We start from the raw sequence: 25,845 nt of genomic DNA, 5'->3' as shown, positions 1-25,845 counted from the left end.
TGGGTTTTAAGGTGGGGCGGAGTCAGAAAGGCCAGTCAGGAGGCTGTGCCGGGCAGGACCAGAGCCTGAAGCAGGGTGGGGGCCCACGGGGGTGGCAGGGAAGAGGTAGAGCATTTCCAAGGGGAAGTGGCACCAGAAAGATGCCTGGGTGGATATGGGCATCAGGGATGGCGAGGCAGTTACTAGCTTAAAGGACTGAGAGGAAGGACTCTGAAGTAGGGAGCCCATTGTCACAGCAACATCGACAGGAGGGGACAAGGATTCCGTTTTGGAGGGTCATCTGGGCAGGAACATCCAACAGGCAGTCGGTTCTTTTAGTCTGGGTCAGGCATGAGGCGTTGGGACTGGGGAATATGGTGGGGAGAGTAATTGCCACAGAGCTCTAGCTGCTAGCTTGGAAATGAAGCGGCTACTCAGGAAGAGGATGTGAGAAGAGCAGGAAGCCCAGGACTGTGGACAGGTCTACAAGCTTGCGGGCCTTGTTAGGTGGAGCGGGTCTTGTTGGGTGTCCCTCCACAACAAGGCAGCTACCTTAGGCTGTGTTCCCAAGGTCCAGGGACTGGCAGAGGGAATCAGGAAAGGAGACAGAGGTTTCAGAAGAGGCTCATGCTGTTCTGGGCCCGCAGGTGACCCAGCCCAGGGGTTAGGAGAGTGTGTGAGAGGCCACAGGTCAGGAGAGTACACGGGATTGCTTCCCCAGTGTGGATGGCATTTCCCTCTGGTTTTTAGCTGACCTGGGCTTGCCCCAGACCAGGCACAATTGCATCCATTTTGGGGACACTGCCCTGGGGTGGCGGGCAGCAGGGCCTAAGTAGGGAGGTGCAGAGGGAGGCGGCCCACTGCCATTCTTGGTATGGTTCTCTCTCCAGGAGCAGAACTCCATCTGGCCTCACTCTGGGCAGCTTATAAGGCCTGGTGTGAGTTTTGTTTATGCAAGTGCAGCATAAAAGGAACAAATCCGCCAGCACCGAGGCTGCAGCCTCTGGAGTCCTTTTGCATACATTTTTTCAAATGATAATTCACTCTACCCAACCCCCTTCTCCACCCTCCCCACCCCCAAGGCCGATTTATTGAAAAAACCACCTTATATGGTAATATTGCTAACACACCGTCAGCTGGCCTTTTTAGGGACTCTGTTTAAAGAAGATCCGCCTCTGGGGTTTTATATTGCTCTGGTATTTATGCCAAAGACACACCAGCCCTCAGTCACTGGGAGAAGAACCTCTCCTACACTCGGTGAGTACTATACAGCTTCTGCTGTCTCTGTCTTTTTGGGGCCGCCTGGCCCCCTGGGTACAGGAGGCGCCTTCAGATTGGCCTGGCTTTGGTGACGCTGGCCTAGGTCACACGTCAAGGCCCTTGGTGTGCAGTGGCGCCTGCAAGCACACTGCTGCCTGCCAGGAGAAGGCATTTCTGGCCATGGGGCATCCTCGGGCAAGGGCAGCACAGCTCCCTGCCCTCTTAACCAGGTGCTGGGTGGGATATGTTACCTGCGCGCTCTCTCTTCTCACTGCTCACCAGGGCCAGTGCAGATCTATTCCGTGTCCTTTGTCATGGCTCAGGATGTCTGGGAGGCTGTTTAGGGGAGCAGATGCTTTTCAGAGAAATGACTTCCCAGGGCATTTAAATCCAAACCAGTCATAGCCCTTGTGTCTGTGAGATGTCTTGTTGGGGATGGGTGAATATTTTCTTCAGACCACCTCTTGTCTCTCTGACTTCTGCTTCATGCTTGGCTAAGAGTTTTCTCGGTCTTGAAGGCTCCAGGATGCAACAAATCAGGAGTAGGGTGGAGTAAGTGTCCCGGGGCATCATGTGACTTTAGGGCTGGAAGGAAGTGGAACCATCTATTAACAATTCATTCTGCGATGAAGACACTGAGACCTGGGGAAGTTAAGACCCTCACCCAGCTGTGAGACCACCACCAATGTCGTTGTCCTCCCCCAGTGACACACACACACAGACACGTGAGCATAAATAATTAAGAGGGAAATAGACCAAGGGGCTGTGTCCACTTTTGCGATCAAACTCTGCTAACATCTCTTTACAGCTGAGGCTGGCCGGTGTAGTGGTGCAGGCCTTGAAGATAGACCACCCAGCAATGGAAGTAATACTATATCTCCCTGGCAGTGCTGTTGTGAGGATTAAATGAAATAATATTTGTAGAAAGTTCCCAGCTCAACACTGTCAGGGCCTGGCCCTGAGTGCTCAGACCTTAAATATCACCTGGACAGTTTGCTGAAACAGACTGCCTTACCCCAGATTCTGACTCAGTAGACTGGGATGGGAGCTGATAATTTCCACCCCTAATAAGCTCCCAGGTGAGGCTGAGGTGGCTGGTCTGGAACCGCCCTTTGCACAGGGAGGCTTTAAGCTCTTGCTTTTACCATTTGAATGGGTTTAGAGTTTGAGGTTAGCCCTTGGGCTGCATAGAGAGATTCCTATGACACAGATGGAGGGGAACTAGAAGAAATCTAATGAGCAGATATTATACGTCACACCTGGGAAACCAGGATGGGCAATATGACATCATGACCTTGAAGCTACATTTCTTTCCTCCTTCCCTTTGTTCATTCTGGCAACACTTCTTGGCGCACTTGTTATGTAAGCAGGCATTGTCCCTGCTCCTTAGGACAGAGTAGGGGTTCTGCAATCACTAGGAGAGACAAATGAAAACCATGGAAAAGATAAATATATGAAAGAGGTAAAGCCCAGGAGTCTCTCACCCAGCCCAGAAGTTATCAGGGAAGGCTTCCTGGAAGAATGGGTACCTAACCTGGGTCCTAAAGTCGGGATAGTCCCAGGACAGAGGACAAGTGGTCTTTGGGACTGTTTAAGTGGCTCAGCTCCACTGAATATAGATTTCAAGGCAGGAAGCAGGGAGTTCTAAGGTCAGAGGAGAAGGCGGGGCCAGATTACTAGGGCTTTCTGCTGGTGCTGCTGCTGCTAAATCACTTCAGTCGTGTCCGACTCTGCGACCCCATAGACCGCAGCCCACCAGGCTCCCCTGTTCCTGGGATTCTCCAGGCAAGAACACTGGACTGGGTTGCCATTTCCTTCTCCAATGCGTGAAAGTGAAAAGTGAAAGTGAAGTGGCTCAGTCGTGCCCGACTCTTAGCGACCCCATGGACTGCAGCCCACCAGGCTCCTCCATCCATGGGATTTCCCAGGCAAGAGTACTGGAGTGGGGTGCCATTGCCTTCTCCACTAAACTAAAGGACTGGGCAATGGGGCATCACAGAATGGTAACAGCAAGAGGTCTGCCCCCTGAAAGGACTGCTCAGGCAGCTGTGAGGGGAGTGGGCTGGAACAGGGCAAGACTGCTACAGCAGTGCACTGGTCCCAGCTGGCGGTGGATCCAGACATAAAAGGCCTGAGGATTGGAGGGGAAGGAGCAGGGAGGACTGGGGAACCGGGCTCCATCCTGGGTGGGGGTACAAGTCTCTGAGGGGCCAATCCAACCAGAGGACGATGCCATCGATGAGGATGGCAGTCTCAGAGATGGAGTTGCGGTGCCAGGGCCGTGGGGCTCAGGAGAGGGGTCAGGTCTAGATCTGAGCAGGGGAAGAGAGTGGCCAGGATAAAACAGAACAGCAAGTCCAAATGGCAGATTCCTGAGGACCAGTAGGGTTACGAGCAAGAAGCCATTTTTAATTTAATTAGAATTAACCAAGTCAAGGTACCCTGAAGTTAATAAGAGGTGCCGCTAGAATTTTCCACCGTAGGAGTGTTCCTCACGCAGTCATTGTATGGATGTATGCACTTGCAGATTATAATAGGCGGCTGCTTAGCTGTCAATTGAAGCCCTCACTCCAATCTATTTCCCCAACTATTACTTGAAATCTCACTATATTTGAGAGGCTTTCCTTTTAGGACTCAAACTTTTCACTGAAATGAAAATGCCTTTGGAAACTGGCATAAATTCAACCTTCCTTTCAATAATCATTGATTGGTGAAGCAGATCCTTCATCTCCTTCCAGTGTGGCAGACTTCATCCTGAGAGCAAGTTGTAATGGAGAAGATAAGAGAGATAACAAGAATTATTATTTTTTCAGTCCTTTACAATAGGGATTGGGAAACTTTCTGTAGAGAACAAAATAGTAAATATTTTAGGCTTTGTGAGTCTAAAGGTCTCTCTCACAATTACTCAACTCTGCCATTGTACTGGAGCAGCCACGGACAGTATGTAAATAAATGGATGTAGTTGTGTTCCAATAGAACTTTATTTATTATTTGATTTCATATAATTTTCTTGGGTATTAGAATCTTATTCTTTGACTTTTTTGCAACCATTAAAAAATATCAAAACCATTCTTAATTCAAGGGTGTCACAAAAACAGGTGTTGTAGTTTGTAGACTACAGGGTCAGGAGTTTACTGACCCTGATTTGCACTTTATAAAGCACTTCATTTCCATTATTTCATTTGATCCATTATCCCGGGAGATAGATGTCACCATTTCCATTTTACAGTTGAGGAAACTGAAGGCCAGAGAGGGAGCCGTGGAACTGAGCCACGGGAAGGGGCACCTGAAGGGAGGAGAGAAAAGGAAAGAGGGCGGGAGAGAACTCTGAAACCAAATCTTCAGAGTGAGGGTGGGGAGCGCTCACCCTGTTCTCGGATTTGCTTGGGGGTGGCCAGGGGTATGTGTGGGTGAGCAAATCCTTTGCACTCATTATGTCTTTGGGTTTTGGCCACTTTTTGGGGAGGAGCGGGGATTTGTGCTTCTAACTCTGTGAAATCCTCAATGAAGCCCAGATGTAGTATGTGCTGAAAGGGCCAGAACAGTGCACTTGGGTTTTCTGCGAGTGTAAAGGGATTGTGACCCAGGAAACCACAGTGACGTTGGCTCTGGTTCAGCTGACACACTCGAGTCTAGCCACAAATTACCAGCAAGCGGCTGAGTGAGGTTTAGAATTTCCCCCAGCAGAGACCTTCCAGGAGAGGCTGGCTCCAGGGTCCAAGCCTTCCCCCAGAGGGCCCCTGCCGCCAGCTGCCCTCCCTCTGCCTTCACCTCCCTCGCTTCTCATTTGGTTCCAACTTCAAGAAAAAGCAGATCTGAATCCACCTCAAGTGCTGCAGAATGGCACGGCTGACAGCTTGAAGTCACTCTGTGGCTTGTCTCAGCTGCTGGGAAATCAAGTCCAACACGCTTTCTTCCTGTAAGTGCAGAACTTCAGGGGGACACAATAGGGTTCACCAAAAAGCCAGACCGGCTTGAACTACAGGTCACACGAGAGAGGGGACCCCAGAGGGAGATAGTCACAGAGGGGCAGCTTTGCTTCTTGGCCACGTTTGGAGGTTGTTTTCTCCTCTAGGTGGACCACCTGCTAGAACAAGGAAACCCAGCGCTCTGTGCCCAGCTTGTGAAGAAGACCATCCCTTCGTGGTTCTTTTTTTTTTTTTTAATCTATTTTTTGTTGTTGTTGTTTAATTTCTTTTTTTTTTTTTAAACTTTACAATATTGTGTTAGTTTTGCCAAATATCGAAATGAATCCGCCACAGGTATACATGTGTTCCCCATCCTGAACCCTCCTCCCTCCTCCCTCCCCATACCATCCCTCTGGGTCGTCCCAGTGCACCAGCCCCAAGCATCCAGTATCGTACATCGAACCTGGACTGGCGACTCGTTTCATACATGATATTATACATGCTTCAGTGCCATTCTGCCAAATCTTCCCACCCTCTCTCTCTGCAGATGAATGGATAAGAAAGCTGTGGTACATATACACAATGGAGTATTACTCAGCCATTAAAAAGAATACATTTGAATCAGTTCTAATGAGGTGGATGAAATTGGAGCCTATTATACAGAGTGAAGTAAGCCAGAAAGAAAAACACCAATACAGTATACTAACGCATATATATGGAATTTAGAAAGATGGTAACAATAATCCTGTGTACGAGACAGCAAAAGAGACACTGATGTATAGATCAGTCTTTTGGACCCTTCGTGGTTCTAAATCATGTGAGCGAGCTGCCTGGGACTGTGGGAACTGGGAGTTCAGCTCTCAGGGGCAGAGCAGACTGTCACGGTGGAGCCCAGGCAGGTGGAGGGATTGTCATCTGACATTTACTGAGCATCTACTTCGTGCTGCCCACCAGCACGGGGGCTGTCAACATAAATCTAGATCTTGTCATGGCACGGGAGGGGCTCAAAGGCTCCGAGAGAGAAAAGAACACTGACCCTTTTGTTTTAGGGCTTTTGCTGCCAGCAGTGCTAGAGAGACAGAGAGGCAGAAACAAAAACACCAAACATGGAGAAGTTGTGTGGGTGTCACTGAGCTGCTGGGGAAGGGGCAAGCCCAGGCTTTGGAGCCTCATGGGCTGTGGCCAGCCCTACCTCCCCCGGTGAGCAGCCTGAGAGCTATGTCCTTTCACTTTTCTGAGATTTGGTTTGCTTATCTGTAAGTTGGAACTAAGAATATCTTTACTCAGGGCTTCTGTGAGGATTAAATAGATAGTATGTGTGAAAGGCATTCAATTTTTAAAAATTAAAGATGTGTTTTTACCAAAAATCTAAACACAGAATATACTGTGTTTCACCTAACAAGACAGCCTGCACCTTTTCCATGGCAGTAAATATTCTGCTCTATTATGGGAAGGTTTCTGGCAACTAGTTTACAAGCATTTTATTTATTATTCAATAAACTTTTTGGCATTAAAGTTGGCCAAATCTTTGCACTCACCCAAGGATAAATGGGCTTCCCTGGTGGCTCAGCTGGTAAAGAGTCTGCCCGCAATTCAGGAGACCTGGGTTCAATCCCTGAGTTGGGAAGATCCCCTGGAGAAGGGAAAGGCTATCTACTTCAGAATTCTGGCCTGGAGAATCCCATGGACTGTATAGTAAATGGGATTGCAGAGAGTCAGACACAACTGAGCAACTTCCACTTTCACTGTCAAGGATAAATTGCTAGAAGTGTATTTGTGAAAAGACATGTGCATTTTTAAAGACTTTTGATAAATATTTGTAAATTCTCCTTCAGAAAGGTAGTCCTGTTCGCCTCGTCAGCTGTGAACAGGAGCTCACCTTCCCACACCTCTGCGGGCAAGTGTAGTCCTAAGGAGCAGACACAGCTTTCAGGCTGGAGATGGGGTCAGCTTTTATCCTGGCTCCAGAACACTGCTGACTGTCCACAAGACCCCAGGTCCTTCTCACAGAGGCTGAACAAGAACTTTCACAGTTTGTTATTCAGACTCACCTTTACAATTTCATATTTATCCTGTTAAATTTAATCCTAGTGAATTTAACTTGTTTTTCTCTGCTTTTTGAGATCATCTTAGATTTTGATCCTTCCAGCCAACAGATGTGTTTTATCTGGACATATGATCAGCGTGTACTCTACATTTTTGTCCAGTTCATATATAAAACATGAGAAAGGACCAGGAGTGGAGTTCTGAGGTATATCGTTGCCTCCAGGTTGACAGTGATCTATCAGTGAACACCTTTCAGTGACAGTAACTCAGATAGCTGTGAATATGCCTAATTGTTTTATTCTTCGGCCTACATGGCTTTATCAATAGTGATGTCACAGGAGAACTTGTCAGATGCCAAGATCAAATTAAGCTCAATTTCTCCCACGTTCTCCTTCATTTCCAGCCAGAGAGTCTTGGGGAAAAAAAGGAGGCTATTTGTTGTTAGTAAACCCTAGTCAGTTATAAGAAATCACTTCTTCTTTAATAATGCTTTCTTTAATAGTGCCTTCTGGAAACCCACCTAATTTGGATACCAAGATTACCTGAGGTTTTAGACCACTGCCTTGTTTCCCTTTTTGAACACTGGAACTTTTGCCATCTCCATCTCCTGCCATCTCTCCATTTCTCCATGGTTCCAACATGGTAGGTTAGGGAACTTCTCTGCAATCCAGAAACTGTTCAAACCAAAGGCAGCATTGTTTTGAACAACTAGGTACTTTTTCTTTAAATTTTTTAAAACCTTTTTATTTTATATTGGGGTATTGCCAATTAACAATGTTGTGATAGTTTCAGGTGGACAGCAAAAGGACTCAGCCATACATATACATGTATTCCTTCTTCCCTAAACTCCCCTCTGATCCAGGCTGCCACATAGCATTGAACAGAGTTCCCTGTGCTACGCAGTAGGATGTTGTTGGTTATCTATTTGCAGTCTAGCAGTGTACACATGTAGATCTCAAACTCCCTAACTATCTCTTCCCCATTGGCAACCATGGGCTCTGAGCAGCCAGGCACTTCCCTTCAATCTCCATCACATCTGACCTTCTTGTCTTCTCACCAGTGTTTGTTCTATGCCACTGAGACTAGTGGGCCAAAAAGACTGAAAATGCAATGTTGATACAGAAGCCTGACAGGTGATGGGAGTCAGAGTAGTAAACAGGTTGGGGGAAGGGGGTTCCAGACCCTGCATCTAAAGGTCCAGAAGGGACAGGAGATGACACAGTTCGGAGGATGGAAAGAACCTCCACATAGCCTCAGTGAGAAGGCCAAGGAGGGGGTCCAGACAGGAGATGAGTCTGGGGACACAGGCAGGGGCCAGACCTTGCTGGACCTTGTGGGCTGAATGAGAAAGTTGGGACTTGCTCTCCATGGCCAAGGGCATCATGAGGGTCAGCAAGGACAAGCAGGGTTGGATTCTAGACGTCCCGGTGGCCTCTCCCCGGGTGTACACCCTGCTTTGAACATAACAGGAAGGGCTTCCTTTTAGCCCGAAAATTGTGTGAACAAGCTTTTGCTCAGTCTCTAGGTAGTCTTTGGCATTCACAGGACTAGGACTCTCCCTCTTTCCTCTGGTCATGGTCTTTGCTGTCCTCCTCCCACGTAAGGTCGTACGGGAGCCGGGGTCCCAGTTGTCTGCGGCAGCTCTCTTCTTCCCCTCCTGCTGCATGTTCTGAGCGAAGCTCGGTGAGCTCCGCAGCCACCTTCTCTTTCCACGCCTTGTGCCTCTCTTCTCTGGACCCCCATCCCCCTCAGCTGAGACTCTCTCCACCTTCCACCCGGGGCTTGCTGGCCAGATAGTGATCTGCACACCATCTCCTAGACTGCTATTACTTCTCCTTTGTCACTCAAAAGAAAGAAAACCTGCAACATGTTAGAAACATTAATTTCCTAGTCAGTTTGCAGCCATCCCAATTCAGGTATCAGCACTGGAGGCAGGACTTCTCTGTTTTTTTTTCCATCTGAAATGACAGGGGCAGTGAGTCCCATCATGAATTCTCTTGCTTTCCTTGTCCTCCAGGGGCTTCTATCCTTAGGATTGTACATTTCACCTAGAACTGCTGCATCTTTTTTTCCTTGATGATATGTTATGACTGATTTTAATTATAGACTGTACATGGATACAGTCTCCTTGTTAAAAATTAAAACATTACGACACTTCTCCTCCCAGTCCCCTTCCCACCTCCAGGTAACTGCTATGATCAGCCTTAGTTTTTTTTCCCCAGAACTTTTTGCTATGTGTTCACATCCACAAAAAGAAAATTATAGAAAATGCGCAATATTTTTTGTGCTTTAAAAAAAACTCACAAATTTTTTATGCTGGGCCATCTATCCTGCAACTTGCTTTGTTCACTCAGCAGAATGGTTTAGAAACTTGTCCACATTAGTCCATGTCGATCTGCCTGTCCCTTCCCTTAACCTCAGTACAATATCCCACAAGGGACGTTTAGGCAGTGCCACATTGTACATTGATGTGTTTTTCGGATTAAAGAGTGCCAGTGTTCCCACAACTTAGCCAACAGCTATGATAAAACTTCGAATCTTAACAATGAGATGGGTGAAAATGGTCTTACTTCATTTGCATTTCCTGATAACTAATGAGGCTGATCACCTTTTCAGGTAATTGTTGGGAATGTGCATTTCCTTTTCTGTCAATTATCTACTTCATAGTTGTTTTTTTTTTTTCATTTTGAGCTATTTACTTTTTTCTTATTGATTTATAAGAGTTCTGGTATATAGTAAATGATAATCCTTAATTATGTTTATTGCAAGTTTTTTCTATTTCTTTTCTAAACTTCAAGTCTGTAGAGAGTTTTTCCATTGGATTAACACTTTGTATCATTTCAGGCCTTTGAGAGGCAGGTGGATTTGTTTGTGAGGGCTGCCATAATAAAGTATCACAGACTGGCTTAGCAAGGGAAATTTTATTTTTTCACAGTTCTGGAGGTTAGCAGTCTGAGGGCAAGGTGTCAGCAGGGCTGGTTTCTCCTGAGGCCTCTCTCCTTTGCTTGTAGATGATTGTCTTCTTGCTATGTCTTTACATGGTCTTCCTCTGTGTGTCTCTGTTTCAATTTTCTCTTGTAAAGATACCCATTCTATTGAATTAGGCACATTTGGTACCAGTCATAATAGATCAATGACCTCATTTTACTCTTACTTATCTCTTTAAAGGCTTTATCCTCCAATACTGGTACATTCTGAGGCACTAGGGTTAGACTTCAACACAGAAATTGGGGGGTACACAGTTGAGCTCAAAACAGCAGGGTAGAGAGAGGGAAGAGGCCCAAATGCCAGAGTGCAGGGCCGGGTCCTTGCCTGTCCGTCTGGAAGTAGGCCCTAGTTGCCCACGGGGTCAGACCCCAAAGCCGAGAAGATCGTCTCCAGCATGATTTTGAGAAGTGGCCAACTACCTCTCTTCTCCCCAGTTCCCTAGCTGCTCCAGCCCCTGGTTCACTCGGCCACACTCACCATGTGTGAAGAAGAGACCACCGCGCTCGTGTGTGACAATGGCTCTGGCCTGTGCAAAGCTGGCTTCGCAGGAGATGACGCCCCCCGCGCCGTCTTTCCTTCCATTGTGGGTCGCCCTCGTCACCAGGTACGCTCATGTGGACCCAAGGCTTTGAGTTCCTGGGAAGAAGCACTGCATTGTGGCATCCACGGGGAGCCGTGTGTGTGTGTGTTTGTGTGTGTGTGTGTGTGTTTCAAGTAAAGTAAGAGGGAGAAGTGTATGGATGAGCCCTGTTCTCTCAGAAAATGACATTGTTTTAGGACAGAGAAGGGAGACACGCCCACGAGAAATCATCCGTCTTCTCTCCCATCATTTCCCCATTCATCAGCATCTGCCTCACCCCGCTTCCTTCAGCCTGGTTTCCAGTGGGAAAAAAGGACATTCTTCTTGTCTTTATCCTTCTTCAGAGACTCTCCAATGCCTGAATCCCTCCAAGTGGAACCCTCAGCCAATTCTGTTCTCCTTCCTTCTCTTTTGCATTGCAGGGTGTGATGGTGGGAATGGGCCAGAAAGACAGCTATGTGGGAGATGAAGCTCAGAGCAAGCGTGGGATCCTTACTCTCAAATACCCCATTGAACACGGCATCATCACTAACTGGGATGACATGGAGAAGGTATTTGTGGACCCCTCCTGTAATGTGCTCATTTTAATATCATCAAGACCTTCTGCCCTGTCAACTCTTCCTCTACGATGTTTCTCACATCTTTCTTTCCTTCCTGTCCACCCCCCTGGGCATTCCCCAGCCTAAGTTGCCAACATCTCTCACTGGATGATTCCAGTGGCTTCCTGACTGATTTCTCTGTCTCCTGTCTCAATTGCCTAATTCATTCTCTGCACTGTTGCAAAGCTTGTCTTTCTAACAGACCAAACCATGTCACTTGCCTCCTGGGACTCTTCAGTAGCTCATCACTGACCAGCAGTAGGTTCCTAACTCCGTGTCTGGCATCTGAGGACCTGGTCCAGCCTAAGTCCGAGTTTTATCCTTTCCTGCAGCTTTCATCCCAGCCCAGTGCTTGTCCTTCTTTAAAATGCATGGTCCCCTCCAAAAAGGTGAATATCCTCTTTATGTTCCCTGTCCTGCCTCAGATAGGTACATTGATGCTATACTATTATGATGCTTCTCTAGTGAAAAATTTAAGTAAGAATTGCTACTGGTTTCTAGAAGCTTTTTTTCATGTCAGAAAATGGAAGAAGGACTTCCCTGGTGGTCCAGTGGTTAGGACTCCACGCTTCCACCACAGGGGACGGGGCTTCCGTCCCTGGTCTGGGAACTAAGATCCTGCCTGCCGTGTGGTGTGGCCAAAACAAAAAAACAAACAAAAAATCAAACTTTCACTAGATACCTAGGAAATACTAATATCAGGAACAAAACCACCTGTGAATGATAAATGAAAATAAAATATCCAGAAAAGGAAGATATGGGGGTAGTTTTTAAATAGTAGTTTGTGTTCAACAAAATCATGTGCAAAATGCTAATAGAACCTTTCTAATATTCTTTTTTAATTGAAGTATAGTTGGTGTACAATATTTCTAATATTCTTTTGATAAATCCCACTGACAGTTGTCTGAGAATTCTTGTTTCTGCAATGACTGTCTCTTGAAATGTAACAGAGGGCTTATTGAGCAGCAGCTGCAGTCTTGCAGCTGAGAATAAAGAAAGCTGATTTGAAATCTGTGCTTCACATACACTTTTCTCTAAACCTTAAATTCAGTCACTCTGAATGAGAGATAAACAGATAAAAAATGTAATTGCTTTTTGCTCCACTCTGTGGGGCGGTTAAAAGCACAGACACTGGTACCAGAAGCAGGGAGATTTGGGAGCAAAAACTTCCTCTAAACCTCAGCTTCCTTACTTGTGGAAATAAAAATACTTTCTTCACTAGGTTGCGCTGAAGGTTGAATTAGGCAAATAGTATAATCCCAAAGCATGGAGCATACTTAATGCTCAATACATGGCACATATTACTTGTATATGTCTAATGATATCTAATTTAAAAACAATAGACAAAATTTTTATTCACAGTAGTAATATGGACTCTTTAAAGAAATTCCTAAAAGTACATTACATACTTTAAAAGAAAAATTCAATAGGATAAAGCTGTCAAATTTTTTCAAGTTGATTTATAGGCTCATTAAAAGTAAAGTGAAAGTCGCTCAGTTATGTCTGACTCTTCGTAACCCCATGGAGTGTACAGTCCATGGAATTCTCCAGGCCAGAATACTGGAGTGGGTAGCCTTTCCCTTCTCCAGGGGATCTTCCCAACCCAAGGATCGAACCCAGGTCTCCCGCATTGCAGGTGGATTCTTTACCAGCTGAGCCACCAGGGAAGCCCAAGAATACTGGAGTGGGTAGCCTATCCCTTCTCCAGTGGATCTTCCCGACCCAGAAATTGAACTGGGGTCTCCGGCATTGCAGGTGGATTCTTTACCAACTGAGCTATCAGGGAAGCCCTCATTGCCATTCTAATAAAAATCTCACAATTGTATATATTTAAGGTATACAACTTGATAATTCGATAATGTATATACATTATGTATCAGTCACCATATTCAAGCTAATAACATATCTACTACCTCACAGTTTGTTTTTTTTCCTTGTAGTGAGAACACTTAATATTTATCCTCTTAGCAAATTTTAAGGACAGTATTGTTACCTCTAGTCACCATGCTAATATATTCTGTTAGATCTCCAGGTTTACTCATTCCGCATACCTGACACTCCGTGCGCCTTGACCAAGAGCACCTCCCTTTCCCCTCCCCCCAGCTCCTGGTAACTCCATTTTTACTCTCTACTTCCTTGAGTTTGACTAAAAATAACACAAGCTTTAATTATGCAAGATAATCATAAAGTTTGGAGAAATAAATAAAATAAAATTTATGAGACTATTATGAATAAGGAAAACTGACAGAAGACTTGCTATATCTGAATATTAAGATATACAGTTATACAAATTAAAACAATCTGATGCCAGTACAAAGGTGAAAAAGAAATAGTAAATGTAACTTCCAAGACCAGAGGGGAAAAAAGGATTACTCAGTGACAACTGATTACTGTTGTCAAAAAAGGATTACTGTGACAACTGATTCATTATTTGGGGGGGCAGGGAATCTGTTTATGGCCCTTACCTCATACAATTTCATTAAAACACATCAGTTGAACACAAAGTTAAATGTAAAAAAATTAATGAGAAAAATACAATATAGTAAGTATGAGTATCAAATTTCTGGTGAAATAAGTCATAGAAAGAATAACAAATGTGATTTCTTAAAAATCATAATTTCTAGTATGTAAAAATAAAACCAAATTTAGAAGGCAAACAACAGATTGCAAAGAAATTTCACAACTAGTGTAATAGAGGATTAATATAAACAACTAATATAAATTGATAATTAAAAACACAAAGTCTCCACCAGACAAATAATCAAGGGGCATGACCAGGGAATTGGCCAAATAGAAATGATTAAAAGTTGAAAATCTGAAAATTATTTGAAAAATTATTTAAAGTTTTATTTAAAAATTTAGAGTAAAACAGCTAGGTGTTATTTTTATCTGTCAAATTATTTCATATTTTAAGAGTGAGAACATTGAATGCAGATAAGGGTGAAATAGGCAATTTCTTATTCTGAAGTAAAGACAAAATTAGCCTCTTTGTGAGTAATAGAAATCAAAGCATTTTCCAGCAGTCACCAAGATGGCAGCACCCAGGCGTGAGGCTGGAGCTGACCCGAGGGCTTCAGGTGTGCTGGTGGGAGCTGGGGAAGCAGGCAAGGACCTCAAGATACCAACACACACACATGGTCAGTCCAGTCCTTCTTTAGGAGATGCAAAAGTCAGAACACCAATGGTCACTGAAATCACAGAAAAAAATTTGAATACTTTAGAAAAGAAAAGACTTTTCTATATATGGAACAGTGACCTTTGGAACAACAGTTGCTTTCCCTGGAATATCGGGAAACCTCATTTAACCTCAAGGTTAAACATGATGCTTTGAAGACATATGCATCATTGACTCTACTTCCATTTTTGTCCACTACAGTTTCCTACAGGCTTCTTATAACAGATGCTTTGTATTTAGGTAATACAAGCCAGGAAAACTGTGTTCTGAGAAGTTCACTGATTGGCATGGCATGTGGTGTTTTATACCCCACTGCTTTGGCTTTTTATAAAAATGGATGTCTGGCAGTCAAGTATACTGTTCCATTACCACCAAAAGGAAGGGTTTTATTTTACTGGCTGCTGCCTTGTCAAACAGAGATAAAAGCAATGGTGATTCCTCTCATTTTCCAGACAGTCTTTGGGATAGTTCATGGTTTTCAGCATTATGCAATATTTGAAAGTACATTTGAGAAAACTGTGTGTGAAGATTAACCAAAGAATGAATGGATACTGAATCAGCTGAATGAACTTTTTTTATGATAAAAACTCAGGCACTGCTGAAAGAGTTGAAAGTAATTCTAGATGGACGATTTGTTGTTGTTGCTGCAGAATGCTTGCTTTGCGGTGCTGTGCTGGTCTCTGCCATACAGCAGTATGCATTAGTCACAGTTGTATGTGCAGCCCCTCTTAGAACTTTTCTTTTTTGGAAAACATCCTGAATAGAAAAAAGAAAATGTAATAGGTACAAAGATAGTTTTCACACAATTATACAAAAAATCAAGCTACCCTGAATAGCAATGTGATTAAATATATGATGGTGATGAGATATGATCAACTGTCATATAAGCATTAAAACAGTTTTTAACTCAATTTATTAAAAATAAATATTTACTATGAAAAAGAAAATTATTTACTTATATTAACTGAAAAGTGATAGGAAACAAAATTGAACACAGAAATGTAATCGTAGTAAGTAAGAAATAAATGAAAGCATATGAAGTGAATAAATGATAATAGTAATAAATTTGAAAATACATAAAGATGAAAGATTAGGGAGAGAAAAAAGCCAAAGTGTTAACTGTTTATTAGTAAGTGATGGAAATATGGGAAATTTGTATTCCTCTTAAAGAAATTTTCCTAATTTAAAAATTGTCAACATCTTTAACTTTTAAAGTACTTCATAACTTAAACTTCAAAGTACTTTATAAAAGCTTTTGAAAATGAAATAAAATGAAGTGCAGATGGTTGGACCCAACATCCAAAAAGATTCTGATTTATGGGCCTGGGATACAGCCTGGGAAGCTGCACCTATAGCAATTATCCCCACAACTGAGGCCACATTTGGGGAAACACTGACATCACCTTATTAAGCCTAACTGCGGTCTCTTCTGTCTCCTGTGACACCCCCACAGCCTGCGGCCTCTGCCTGTGCCATTTGCTCTGCCTCGGCTGCCCTTCTCAGTCTTTGGAGACCGTCCTTTGCCTTCAGGGCTCTCTCAGATCTCCTAGAAAATGGACTTCTCCTGCCTCTTCCTTCACTTGAATATGAATGTGTCTTTGCATTTTGTCTTTTTGACTGCTTTTCTCCGCTCTAGACTTGGAAACTAAGGTTACATTTAGCACCATCCTAGCTGCCGTCTCTGGGGTCACACAGAGTCGGACAGGACTGAGCAACTTAGTAGCAGCAGCAGCACAAAACCTGAGGCCCATAAACATACCGGTGCAATGGACACAAGGGCTCTGTGCCCCACCTCTGGGGAAATCAAAGCCCTGTGTCCCTACCACTCTTTGCTGAATCCCTTTGAAATAAAGGCTCTTGTTTGCTGTCTGGATTACTCAGAGGGAACCGGACACAGTGGGAAGAAGTAACTTCCTCTAAAACTACCATGCAATGTTTTCAGAATCTAATATTGTGCCCTGTAACTATTAAATATTCAATATGTAGAAGTAAACTACCAGGCTTCCCCGGTGGCTCAGACAGTAAAGAATCCGCCTGCGGTGCAGGAGACCTCGGCTCAATCCCTGGTTTGGGAAGATTCCCTGGAGAAGGGCATGGCAACCCACTCCAGTGTTCTTGCCTGGAGAATCCCAGGGACAGAGGAGCCTGGCGGGCTACAGTCCATGGGGTCACAAAGAGTCGGACACGACTGAGTGACTAAGCACAGCACACATACAGAAGTAAAAAAAAGAACTAGCTTCATCTAAAGCAGTGATTCTCAGCCAGGATAATTTTGCCTCCCAGGGGCATCTGGCAACTTCTGGAGACATTTGTGCTCCTCACAACTGGAGAGGTGCTACTGGCCTCCAGAGCGTGGAAGCCAAGGATGCTGCTAAACACCCCGTAATGCACAGGTCAGCCCCCACGATGAAGAATTATTGACCTAAAATGTCAAAGCGCTGAGGCTGAGAAACCCTGCTCTGAAGAACAGCCTGGTCAGTAATAGACAGTGACAGTCCATGCATATCTGTCAGGCTTCAACAGGAGACAGTATACACTCAGCTGGGGTTCTGAATTAATTTAAGGAAGGACTACTTACAGAGGTGTGAGCAGGTTAGGGAACCAGAAAGAGAGGCAGAGACACCCGAGTACCAGCAGCAGGGAAAGCTCTTAGAGCTGGAAGGCTGAAGGGCAAGGGTGGCGAGGCTAGAGGTCAGTGAGAGCTAGAGCCTGAAGAGGGGCCACACAGCAGGAGCCCTGCTCAGGGAGACCTCAGCTTGGCCAGGAGGGCACCCTGCCCTCCTCCCGCCTCACACTCTGCAACCCCTTGCTGGTATCTTCGATCAGCCAAACACAGCCAGAAGCCAGAGAGCTGCAGGTGCAGGGAAGACGAGGGAGCGGAGTGAAAAGGAGCCATGGTCAGATGGAAATAATCAACACACTGAGTATGTTGGCCCTAGGTCTGAGTCCTGTCTGGGGCCCTGATGAGAAGGAATACACCCTTGAAAGAGTGATCAGAAATTCCCAGTGCTGACGGGCCTCCTCTCCAGATCCAGTCTATTCTGAGACCATCAAGCCATCCTCCCCCAGTACGGACATGCCAGTTGGAATTTCCCCGCCCACTGAGAGTCTGCTGGACTCATCTGACTTTTCTCCCAACCAGATCTGGCACCACTCCTTCTACAATGAGCTGCGGGTAGCCCCTGAGGAACACCCCACCCTGCTCACAGAGGCCCCTCTGAATCCCAAGGCCAACAGGGAGAAGATGACCCAGGTAAGAGGCCAGGAAGACCTGCGTACCAGCGCAGGAACACACATGGATGCTTGGCCAGATTCTTTTTCCCAACCATGCATCAATGCAAAAGAGTAGTTTTGAGGACCTGCTATGCGTGCAGTCCACGCCAGAACCCATGGGAGGTTGGAGCGGGGTTAACAGGCACAGGTCCCCCCCTTAATAAAATTACCAACCATTCTGTGGGCCAAGAGACCTGTGATTTCTAAGTCTTCCATTCTGTGTTGTTCTTTCAGATCATGTTTGAAACCTTCAACGTCCCCGCCATGTACGTCGCCATTCAAGCTGTGCTCTCCCTCTATGCTTCTGGCCGCACAACGGGTAAGCAGCCCTGGAATCTGTTCCCTTTTTGACTTGAGGGGAAGCAAGGGAAAGCTGGGCTCCTGGAGAGATTCCTGTTCAGAAGAATCAAAGGGACAGCCAAAGCCCAACGAAAACCTGGGTGAGGGATAACAGAGGGAAACCCAGGTAGAATGTAGGTGCAAGCCCCCCAGTATAGCTGAAGAGAATCTACACGAGCAAATCATGACCGCAAGGGCCATTTCCATCACAGGAGTTAGTCAGGGAGCTTGTGCACACTCTCCAACAGTACTGGAATGTTTCTGCTCACGAAGCAGCAATGGCAGAATCTGTGATGGTGGCTGTATAAGTATGAGGTGGCCTTGGCATAGAAAACTCAGGGAAAACAGAGGGAACTTCAAAATGAAGTGATTTTTAATAAGGGCTTGACAGCTTCCAGAAACACCTTTCAAACATTCATTCATGTATTCATTGATTTGTCCATTTATTCATCCATTCAAATATTCTCCAATACTTCATACCCTGTGCCAAACGCTGCAGGCCATGGGCACACTGGGAAACTGACAGATGAGCCAGTTTGCACACATGAGCCAGCCATGCAGCACACTGGGAAACAAGACAGATGAGCCAGTTTGCAGCTAACACAGTCTAGTGGAGGAGAGAAGAAATTAAAGGATAATTTCACTGCACGTGATGAGGACAGTGACGGGGGAATGCAGGTACACATGGTTTTGAATCCTGCGCCTTGCGCTTGGTTTTATGCCGTGGACGTCATGTTCACACGCCACATGGTAGTCATTGTGTGTGAGGCTTCCATGATTGGTTGACTGATTTTGCCATTTCTCTAATGCAGAACCTTTAGGTTTGCCTCCAATTTTTGCTTATTATAAGTTATGCTGTGACCAACATCCTTGTATAAGAGTAAGCTACTGATCTCTGGATATTTATTTTGGATCTGCCCTTTACTGAGACATCTTATTAACGCTAATGGTTTCTCACTTAGTCCTCTTAGGTCTTTTAAGTATGGGCTACAGTCCGTGGGATCTCAAAGAGTCAGACACAACTGAGCGATTAACATACACACTACTTTATCTGCAAATAATGATGATCCTCTTTCCTTTTGATAATAATACCTCTTATTTCTATTTCTCGTCATATTGCATTGGCTAGAACATCAAGGACAATATTAAATAATAATAATATAGTAACAATATTGTAATGTTTCCCCATCCATTATATGGCTGTTGGATCAAGAGGGATTTCTTATCATGCTGAGAAAACTTATATCCTTTCATAGTTTACTAAAAGTTTCATCAGTAGAGAATGTTCATTTTTTTCAAGCTGGTTTTTATAGTCCTTTGAGTGCTAACATTCTAATTGCATGAGCGTATATGTTAGTTTGATGCCTGAAGGATATGCAAATTATTCACTCTAACTTAAGGAATGCGCACCCTAGATGCCAGTTGACAAGTATGCATTTTTGTGAAAGTGTTTCAAGGGATATAAGAAGAGGAGATGTTTCATTTGCCTTCCAGAAGCCTACAGTTTCATTTGGGAAAATACACTGACATACACAAAATTGACGTACACAAAAAATATGATTGATAATTCTCACAGTGGGTGAATTTTCCAGCTGCTAAAGAAACATATGGTCGTTGAAGATCATTTGGTGACAGGTCCCAGAAAGAAACAGATGAAAAAAATACAGGGTTTCATAGGCCTTATCTCCTCCGTCCTTAGGCATCGTCCTGGATTCAGGGGATGGTGTCACCCACAATGTTCCTATCTACGAGGGCTATGCACTGCCTCATGCCATCATGCGCCTTGACCTGGCTGGCCGCGACCTCACGGACTACCTCATGAAGATCCTCACAGAGAGAGGCTATTCCTTTGTGACCACAGGTACCCATCCTCTTTCTGGACTTGACTTGGGCTCAGAACCAAATCTGATCTAGGACCAGAAACTCTCATGAGTAATGAGAAGTCAGTGGCCCTGTGTGCTCAAACTCTCTTAGGGTAGATAGGGAGGCCATGAGCTGGGGTTGGGGCCCTGGACCAGACCAGATAGTCAGGGGAGCCTTTTTCAAGGGACAAGTTTCCCAACCAAGACACCCTGGGGAGGGGTACGAGGCTTAGACCTACTTATTCTAAGAAATGCTTGTCTTCACCCTCCGTTAACTGTGCTTTCACAGCACACCCTCCCTCCCCAGGGTCCTGCTACCTCTGTCCACGTCCACAGGATCAGAGCTAGTTTTTATGGGGCTGGATGGTGGCAAGACTGGTGGTGCATTTCATTACCTCGAAGTGTTTATGGTTTGAGGACAAATGGAATAACTAAGGTCTGAATTTCTAAGGGGAAGTGGTCCCCAAGGCAGGAAGAATTTATAGGTAGGGGCTTTCCTAGATTCTGTACAATCCCAGCATATAAGCCTCCATCTAGATGGGAGATGTGTGCTGCAAGGCCCTCAGGAAGGCCTGCAGCTTTGTCAAGACAGAGTGATAAGAGCTAGATGAAAAGTACATGCAAAGTTTTGCTTGAGAATCAAGCAAATCTTGAGACTGAATCCAAAGGAGAAGGAAGAAGGAAGTTTTCATGGAGACCAAAATGGGACAACCAAACTAGCAGAGCCGAGTATCTACTCTCTCTCATTTCTACTCTTTCTAGCCGAGCGAGAAATTGTGCGAGACATCAAGGAAAAGCTGTGCTACGTGGCCCTGGACTTCGAGAATGAGATGGCCACGGCAGCCTCCTCTTCCTCCCTGGAGAAGAGCTACGAGCTGCCAGATGGGCAGGTCATCACCATTGGCAATGAGCGCTTCCGCTGCCCAGAGACCCTCTTCCAGCCCTCGTTCATTGGTGAGGCTCTGCCTTAGTTCTGGCCAATCACACACACTGTTTATTGTTTATACTTACCCAAAATTTTCCAGAAAGGGCTGAAAATACATGAACAATACAACTAGATAAAATCTAATTTTAAATAAAAGGATAAGGAAACCAAAATAAAGGAAAAATGGGATGGGAATATAACATGAAACTAAGAATGAGGTTAAAACACAAAACTCTTCTTGAATTCTCACCATTTAGATCACGGGGTCTGAAATCTATAGGAGTAGACAGAGTGGGTTTGGGGGTCAGACCTGGTTTTAAGTCTTGATTCTGGTCCTTCAAGTGCTATACCTTGGGCATGTTACCTTCTTCAAATCTCAGTTTTTTTATCTACAAAGTAGAAATCGTGATAGTACCTACTAGATAGGGGTTAAATAAGATAATGTTTAATACAAGGATAACTATCATCTTGAGAAGTATATAAGAGGAAGGCCTGTTAGCAAATGTTGGCATACAATGTAGTGGTAAATAGCAAACCAGATAAAGTGCTATAGGCCTAAGAAATCAGGCAAGGCTTCTCATAAAGCTGAATCTTTGAACAGAACCTTGAAGAATGAGCATCACCTTACGGTATCTGGGGATGGAAGGAGTGCAAAGTGGGGAATGGCATGCAAGGCAGAGGGAAAGCTTGTGAAAATTATGGAATATGTGCACGTCATATTCTATTTGGGACATCACAGGTGAAGTGTGTGTGTGTTTGTGTGTGTGTATGTGCACGTGTGCACGCATTCACACACGGGAAATTGAAGAGAGCTGCTGGGTCACACAAAGAGCGTGGGTGTTAATCATATCAGCAATTTCAAATCCCCTGGAAGTCTTTAAGCAGCAGAGTACAGAAGTCCGAATTTCACTTGAGGAAGATTCCTCTGCCTACAGTGTGGAATAATACCACATGGAAAAAGACTGGAGGGGGGGAAACTCAGGTATGTGGGCATGAGCTGTTTTGGCAGGCAGGGCCTTTTACTGTGGAAGATCTCGGTTGCAGACAAAGGTGGCTAGATGTCAACTAGTAGGCAAACACGATGTGATTAGAGTGGGATATTTTTTGGCTATAACTGACTATAACATGGAAGAACCTTGAAAACATTATGCTAAGTGAAATGAGCCAGACATGAAAGAATATTGTATGGTTTCATTTATATGAAATGTCCAGAATAGGCACATCTATAGAGATTGAAAATAGATTAGTGATTGCCTAAGGCTGGGAAAGGGGAGAAGGGGAAAATGGAGAGTGTCTGCCAATGGGTATAGAGTTTATTTGGGGGGTGCTAAACATATTCCAAAATTAGACTGTGGTGATGGTTGTACAACTCTTTAAACTATACACTTTAAAGGGATGAGTATCATGGTACATGAATTATATCTCAATAAAGTTGTAAAAAAAGTGATACAACGGAAGCGTCCCTCTAGAAATATTCATCAGGCAGCAGCGTGAACGATCACTCAGAATAGGGGAAACTCAAGGCAGGGCAGTGACCAGTTAGAGGGTCTGATCTTACAGTCCAGTAGGGAGGTGACAGGCAAATCAGGGTAGCTGTCCTGATAGAAGGGTCACCTGAGGAGCTGTAGGTGTGGGGTGGTGGGTCCTGACCAGATACTGTGGTCTCTCCTAGGCATGGAGTCAGCTGGAATTCATGAAACAACCTACAATTCCATCATGAAGTGTGACATTGACATCCGCAAGGATTTATACGCCAACAATGTCCTCTCCGGGGGTACCACCATGTACCCTGGCATTGCCGACAGAATGCAGAAGGAGATCACAGCCCTGGCCCCCAGTACCATGAAGATCAAGGTGGGTGCTACCCTGGCTCCCCTCATCCTATTCTTTGTACAAAGACCTGTGTACTTGGGTACACAGGTCCAAGTAAGGCTGCCAGGCCTACAGCTTGGTGGTCACCTTTATCCTGGCCTGAGGCAGATTTCATCTTGTGGGGGGAGTATGTTCCTGGGACCCTGAATGGGATACACATTTATTCTGGGCTCTTAAGCACAATCTCATGGACACTGTATGAGAAGGAGGTAAAATGAATTTGGAATGGAGAGAATGTTGAAGAGGTTGAAAAGGAAATGAGGAGTTTAAAGAGGGAAAGAAAAGGAAGAGGCAGCACCTCACCATCTTTAAACTTTAAAAAGGACCTGGGAAACCTTTTTAAGGTGAAAGTTCCAGAGAGAGAATGTTGGCTGTAGGACAGGCTACAGGGACATGCCTCGATTCCTGGATAACCTCTGACCTGTGTCCCATCTCGGCCGCAGCCCTCCCACACTGCTTCGCACCTCATAGGCCTCCTCAGCACAGGATCCCACCTGTCTTACCACCCCTCCCCAGCCTCTGGTCCCCAAGCAACCAGACAGACCTTTTCAGGATTTCTAGGAACTGTTTTGCTAGAGGGGTTAGAAAAAGGTAGGCGCCAAATAGCGATAACAAATAGGTTGAAAGTTAGAGTCTCATGATAAAGTTGGCCTCTGAGCTGAGGAAGTGTGTTCTATATGTTAGTATTCTAAGAACCTTTTTCACAAAGGCCTCCCTGCCCAGGGAAGCAGAATGGGCCATCAGAAAACAGATGAGCACCTCCAAGCTCTTCTCACCTGGAACCACTGAAGCAGTCATGTTTATTGAGGCCTGCCGTATGGTGGGCACTGTGCCAGGCCTTGGGCAGTGGTTTTTTTTACTAAGACCATGTGTCAGGATACCAGACCTAGCCTCACCCCCAGATTCCTGTTCAACAGGTATGGGGTACCGCCATCACCTACACTGACAAACGGACACCAGTGATTTGATGCATATCCCAATTTATGAGCCAATGCCCTGAGTTTAATAACATGGCCAGCTGTTCAGGAGTTTAAGATCTGCTCATTAGACATGTGCAATGGGAGAACACCTTAAATAAGACCAGAGGAAGGGAAAGGGCACTGCAGGCAGGGGGAAGAGAGTGAGTAAAGGTGCCCAAGGGTGTGTGCATGTACAAACTCCCCAGCCAAATTGGACAGCAAGATGTGTGGGGGAGATGAGGCCAGCTCCAGAATATGGAAGAATAGAGTAGGGTGGAAATGGGGCTGAGATTTAGGGCCTCCAGCCCAAGACAGCCCAGAGTTTTCTCACTAGAGCTGCCCAGCAATAAAATCCTTTACCTTCTTAGTGGCTGCGCCCGTCCTTGAGGTGTATGTCAAAGGAGCCCCGGTGTGACTTTTGTCTGCGTGAAAAAGATAACTTCTAAAGACCCTACTTATTCTGTAATTCCTTGATCTGCAATTTAGGAAATATGTAGGGATATCCTTAGGAGACCAAAAAAAAAAAATCTGTTTCACATCTGGCTTGTTCTAGCATTGGATTCTTAGTCCTTTCAGAAACAGGAGTTAGTTGAAGAGTCATAGTCCTTTTGAGTCCACTTTTAGATGAAGTTCAAAGTTGTCTGACATGGCAACGAAGTTCTAAAGGCCAAGCTCAGGAATCCCAGTGGCATGTATGAATTTGAGAACTTCTCAGATACAAGAGACTATTGAGTAGACTGGCTTATACTCCAGAAAGGAGGAATCCCAGCCCAAGCTGCCCATGCATCCAGGCAAGAAAAGAACAGCACTGCCCTTATAGATGTTTGTATTGGCTAGCTATTGCTGGGTAACAGCAACTGTGAAATGTCAGGTCACATAACAATAAGCATTTATTGTTCATGCATCTGCAGGTCAGCTGGGAGTCAGTTGTTTTGGGTCAAGTTTGGCTTGGCAGTTCTGCAGGTCTAGCCAACTCAGGTCAGGGGTGCATCTCTTACTGTGGGGCTCAGGTTAAAGGGCCAGTAGCTCTTTAAGGGAAGTTCTTCTCATGAAGATGACAGAGACACAAGAGACTGTGCCACTTGCATGACTGAAGCACATTTCTAGCCACTATGTCAAGTCTGCTGATATCCTATTGGCCAAAGCAGACAGGGCCCAGCCCATTCTTCTCATGGAGGGGCAGGGGAATGAAGTGGGAGGCAGGGTGACAATCTGAGCAATAGTCTGATCCACTACAAGGCTTCTCCTAGTTCCTTTCTGACCACAGGAGCTGTCCTTTCCCAGGGCAGTCTGGCAGTATGATGAGATGATTCCTGGACCACCTTCCCTATACCTTGGCAACTGACCATGATTCCCCACATTTGCTCTTTGCAGATTATTGCTCCCCCAGAGCGGAAGTACTCAGTCTGGATCGGAGGCTCCATCCTGGCCTCTCTCTCCACCTTCCAGCAGATGTGGATCAGCAAGCCAGAGTATGATGAGGCGGGGCCCTCCATTGTCCACAGAAAGTGCTTCTAAAGTCAGAACAGATTCTCTGGGGACCTCCTTGAGCGTGCTCTGTTAACAATCATGAATCATGAAACATTAAAACCTACAAGCCTGCCTTCTCTGTGTGAAGGTCTTTTATCTTCCTGGGCCATGTCTCACACATAGTGCTAAGGGCTTTTCACACCTTATTTCTAGTCCACACAATGACTCTATGAGGTAGGTGCTGCTGTTACATATCACAGATGAGGAAATTGAGCTCTGAGAAGTTACAAACTTGCTGAAGATCACACAGAACCAGGGTTAAAAATTCATGTGTATCTGATGCTAAAGCCTAGAGCTTCTTCTACCAACTTGTTTTCTTTTTCTTTGAACTTTAGTAAGAATGAGGACTAGATGACTCTTGGGGACAGGAGGGTTAAGAAACAAGGGCTTTCAGAGATATAAGTCCTTTTACTCAAGCGTGATAACACTAGACAATGTGAACAAAAAGAGAAACACAGCACTTATAGGATGTAACGTATGAGTGGTTGAAACACAATGCTATTTAAACTCAGGTGAAGGATGGTCATAGTGGGCTTAAGTCTCTATGAGG

General features: G+C 45.1%; 1 protein-coding gene and 1 pseudogene across 1 annotated transcript; both read left to right on the top strand.

The window, feature by feature from the left end:
• The first annotated feature begins 976 nt into the window (after window positions 1–976).
• Window positions 977–25,369, top strand: ACTG2 (actin, gamma 2, smooth muscle, enteric). The gene is made up of 9 exons (XM_027554863.1): window positions 977–1,236; window positions 10,616–10,785; window positions 11,184–11,312; window positions 17,678–17,788; window positions 18,043–18,127; window positions 19,847–20,008; window positions 20,772–20,963; window positions 22,607–22,788; window positions 25,140–25,369. The coding sequence occupies exons 2-9, from the start codon at window positions 10,660–10,662 to the stop codon at window positions 25,281–25,283; spliced, it is 1,131 nt and encodes a 376-aa protein (XP_027410664.1). The 5' UTR covers window positions 977–1,236; window positions 10,616–10,659; the 3' UTR covers window positions 25,284–25,369.
• LOC113901034 lies at window positions 13,084–16,598 on the top strand (annotated as a pseudogene).
• Window positions 25,370–25,845: the final 476 nt, after the last annotated feature.

Source organism: Bos indicus x Bos taurus, chromosome 11, assembly GCF_003369695.1.
Source record: "Bos indicus x Bos taurus breed Angus x Brahman F1 hybrid chromosome 11, Bos_hybrid_MaternalHap_v2.0, whole genome shotgun sequence".
Classification (NCBI taxonomy): domain Eukaryota; kingdom Metazoa; phylum Chordata; class Mammalia; order Artiodactyla; family Bovidae; genus Bos; species Bos indicus x Bos taurus.
This window is presented reverse-complemented; position numbering and strand designations above follow the sequence as displayed.

Excerpts from the sequence above, each read along its gene's own strand:
- ACTG2 (XM_027554863.1), top strand. The coding sequence starts at position 10,660 with ATGTGTGAAGAAGAGACCACCGCGCTCGTGTGTGACAATGGCTCTGGC. Across the intron at positions 10,786-11,183 it reads TGGGTCGCCCTCGTCACCAG|GGTGTGATGGTGGGAATGGG; the intron begins GTACGCTCATGT and ends TTTGCATTGCAG. Across the intron at positions 20,009-20,771 it reads CTATTCCTTTGTGACCACAG|CCGAGCGAGAAATTGTGCGA; the intron begins GTACCCATCCTC and ends TACTCTTTCTAG.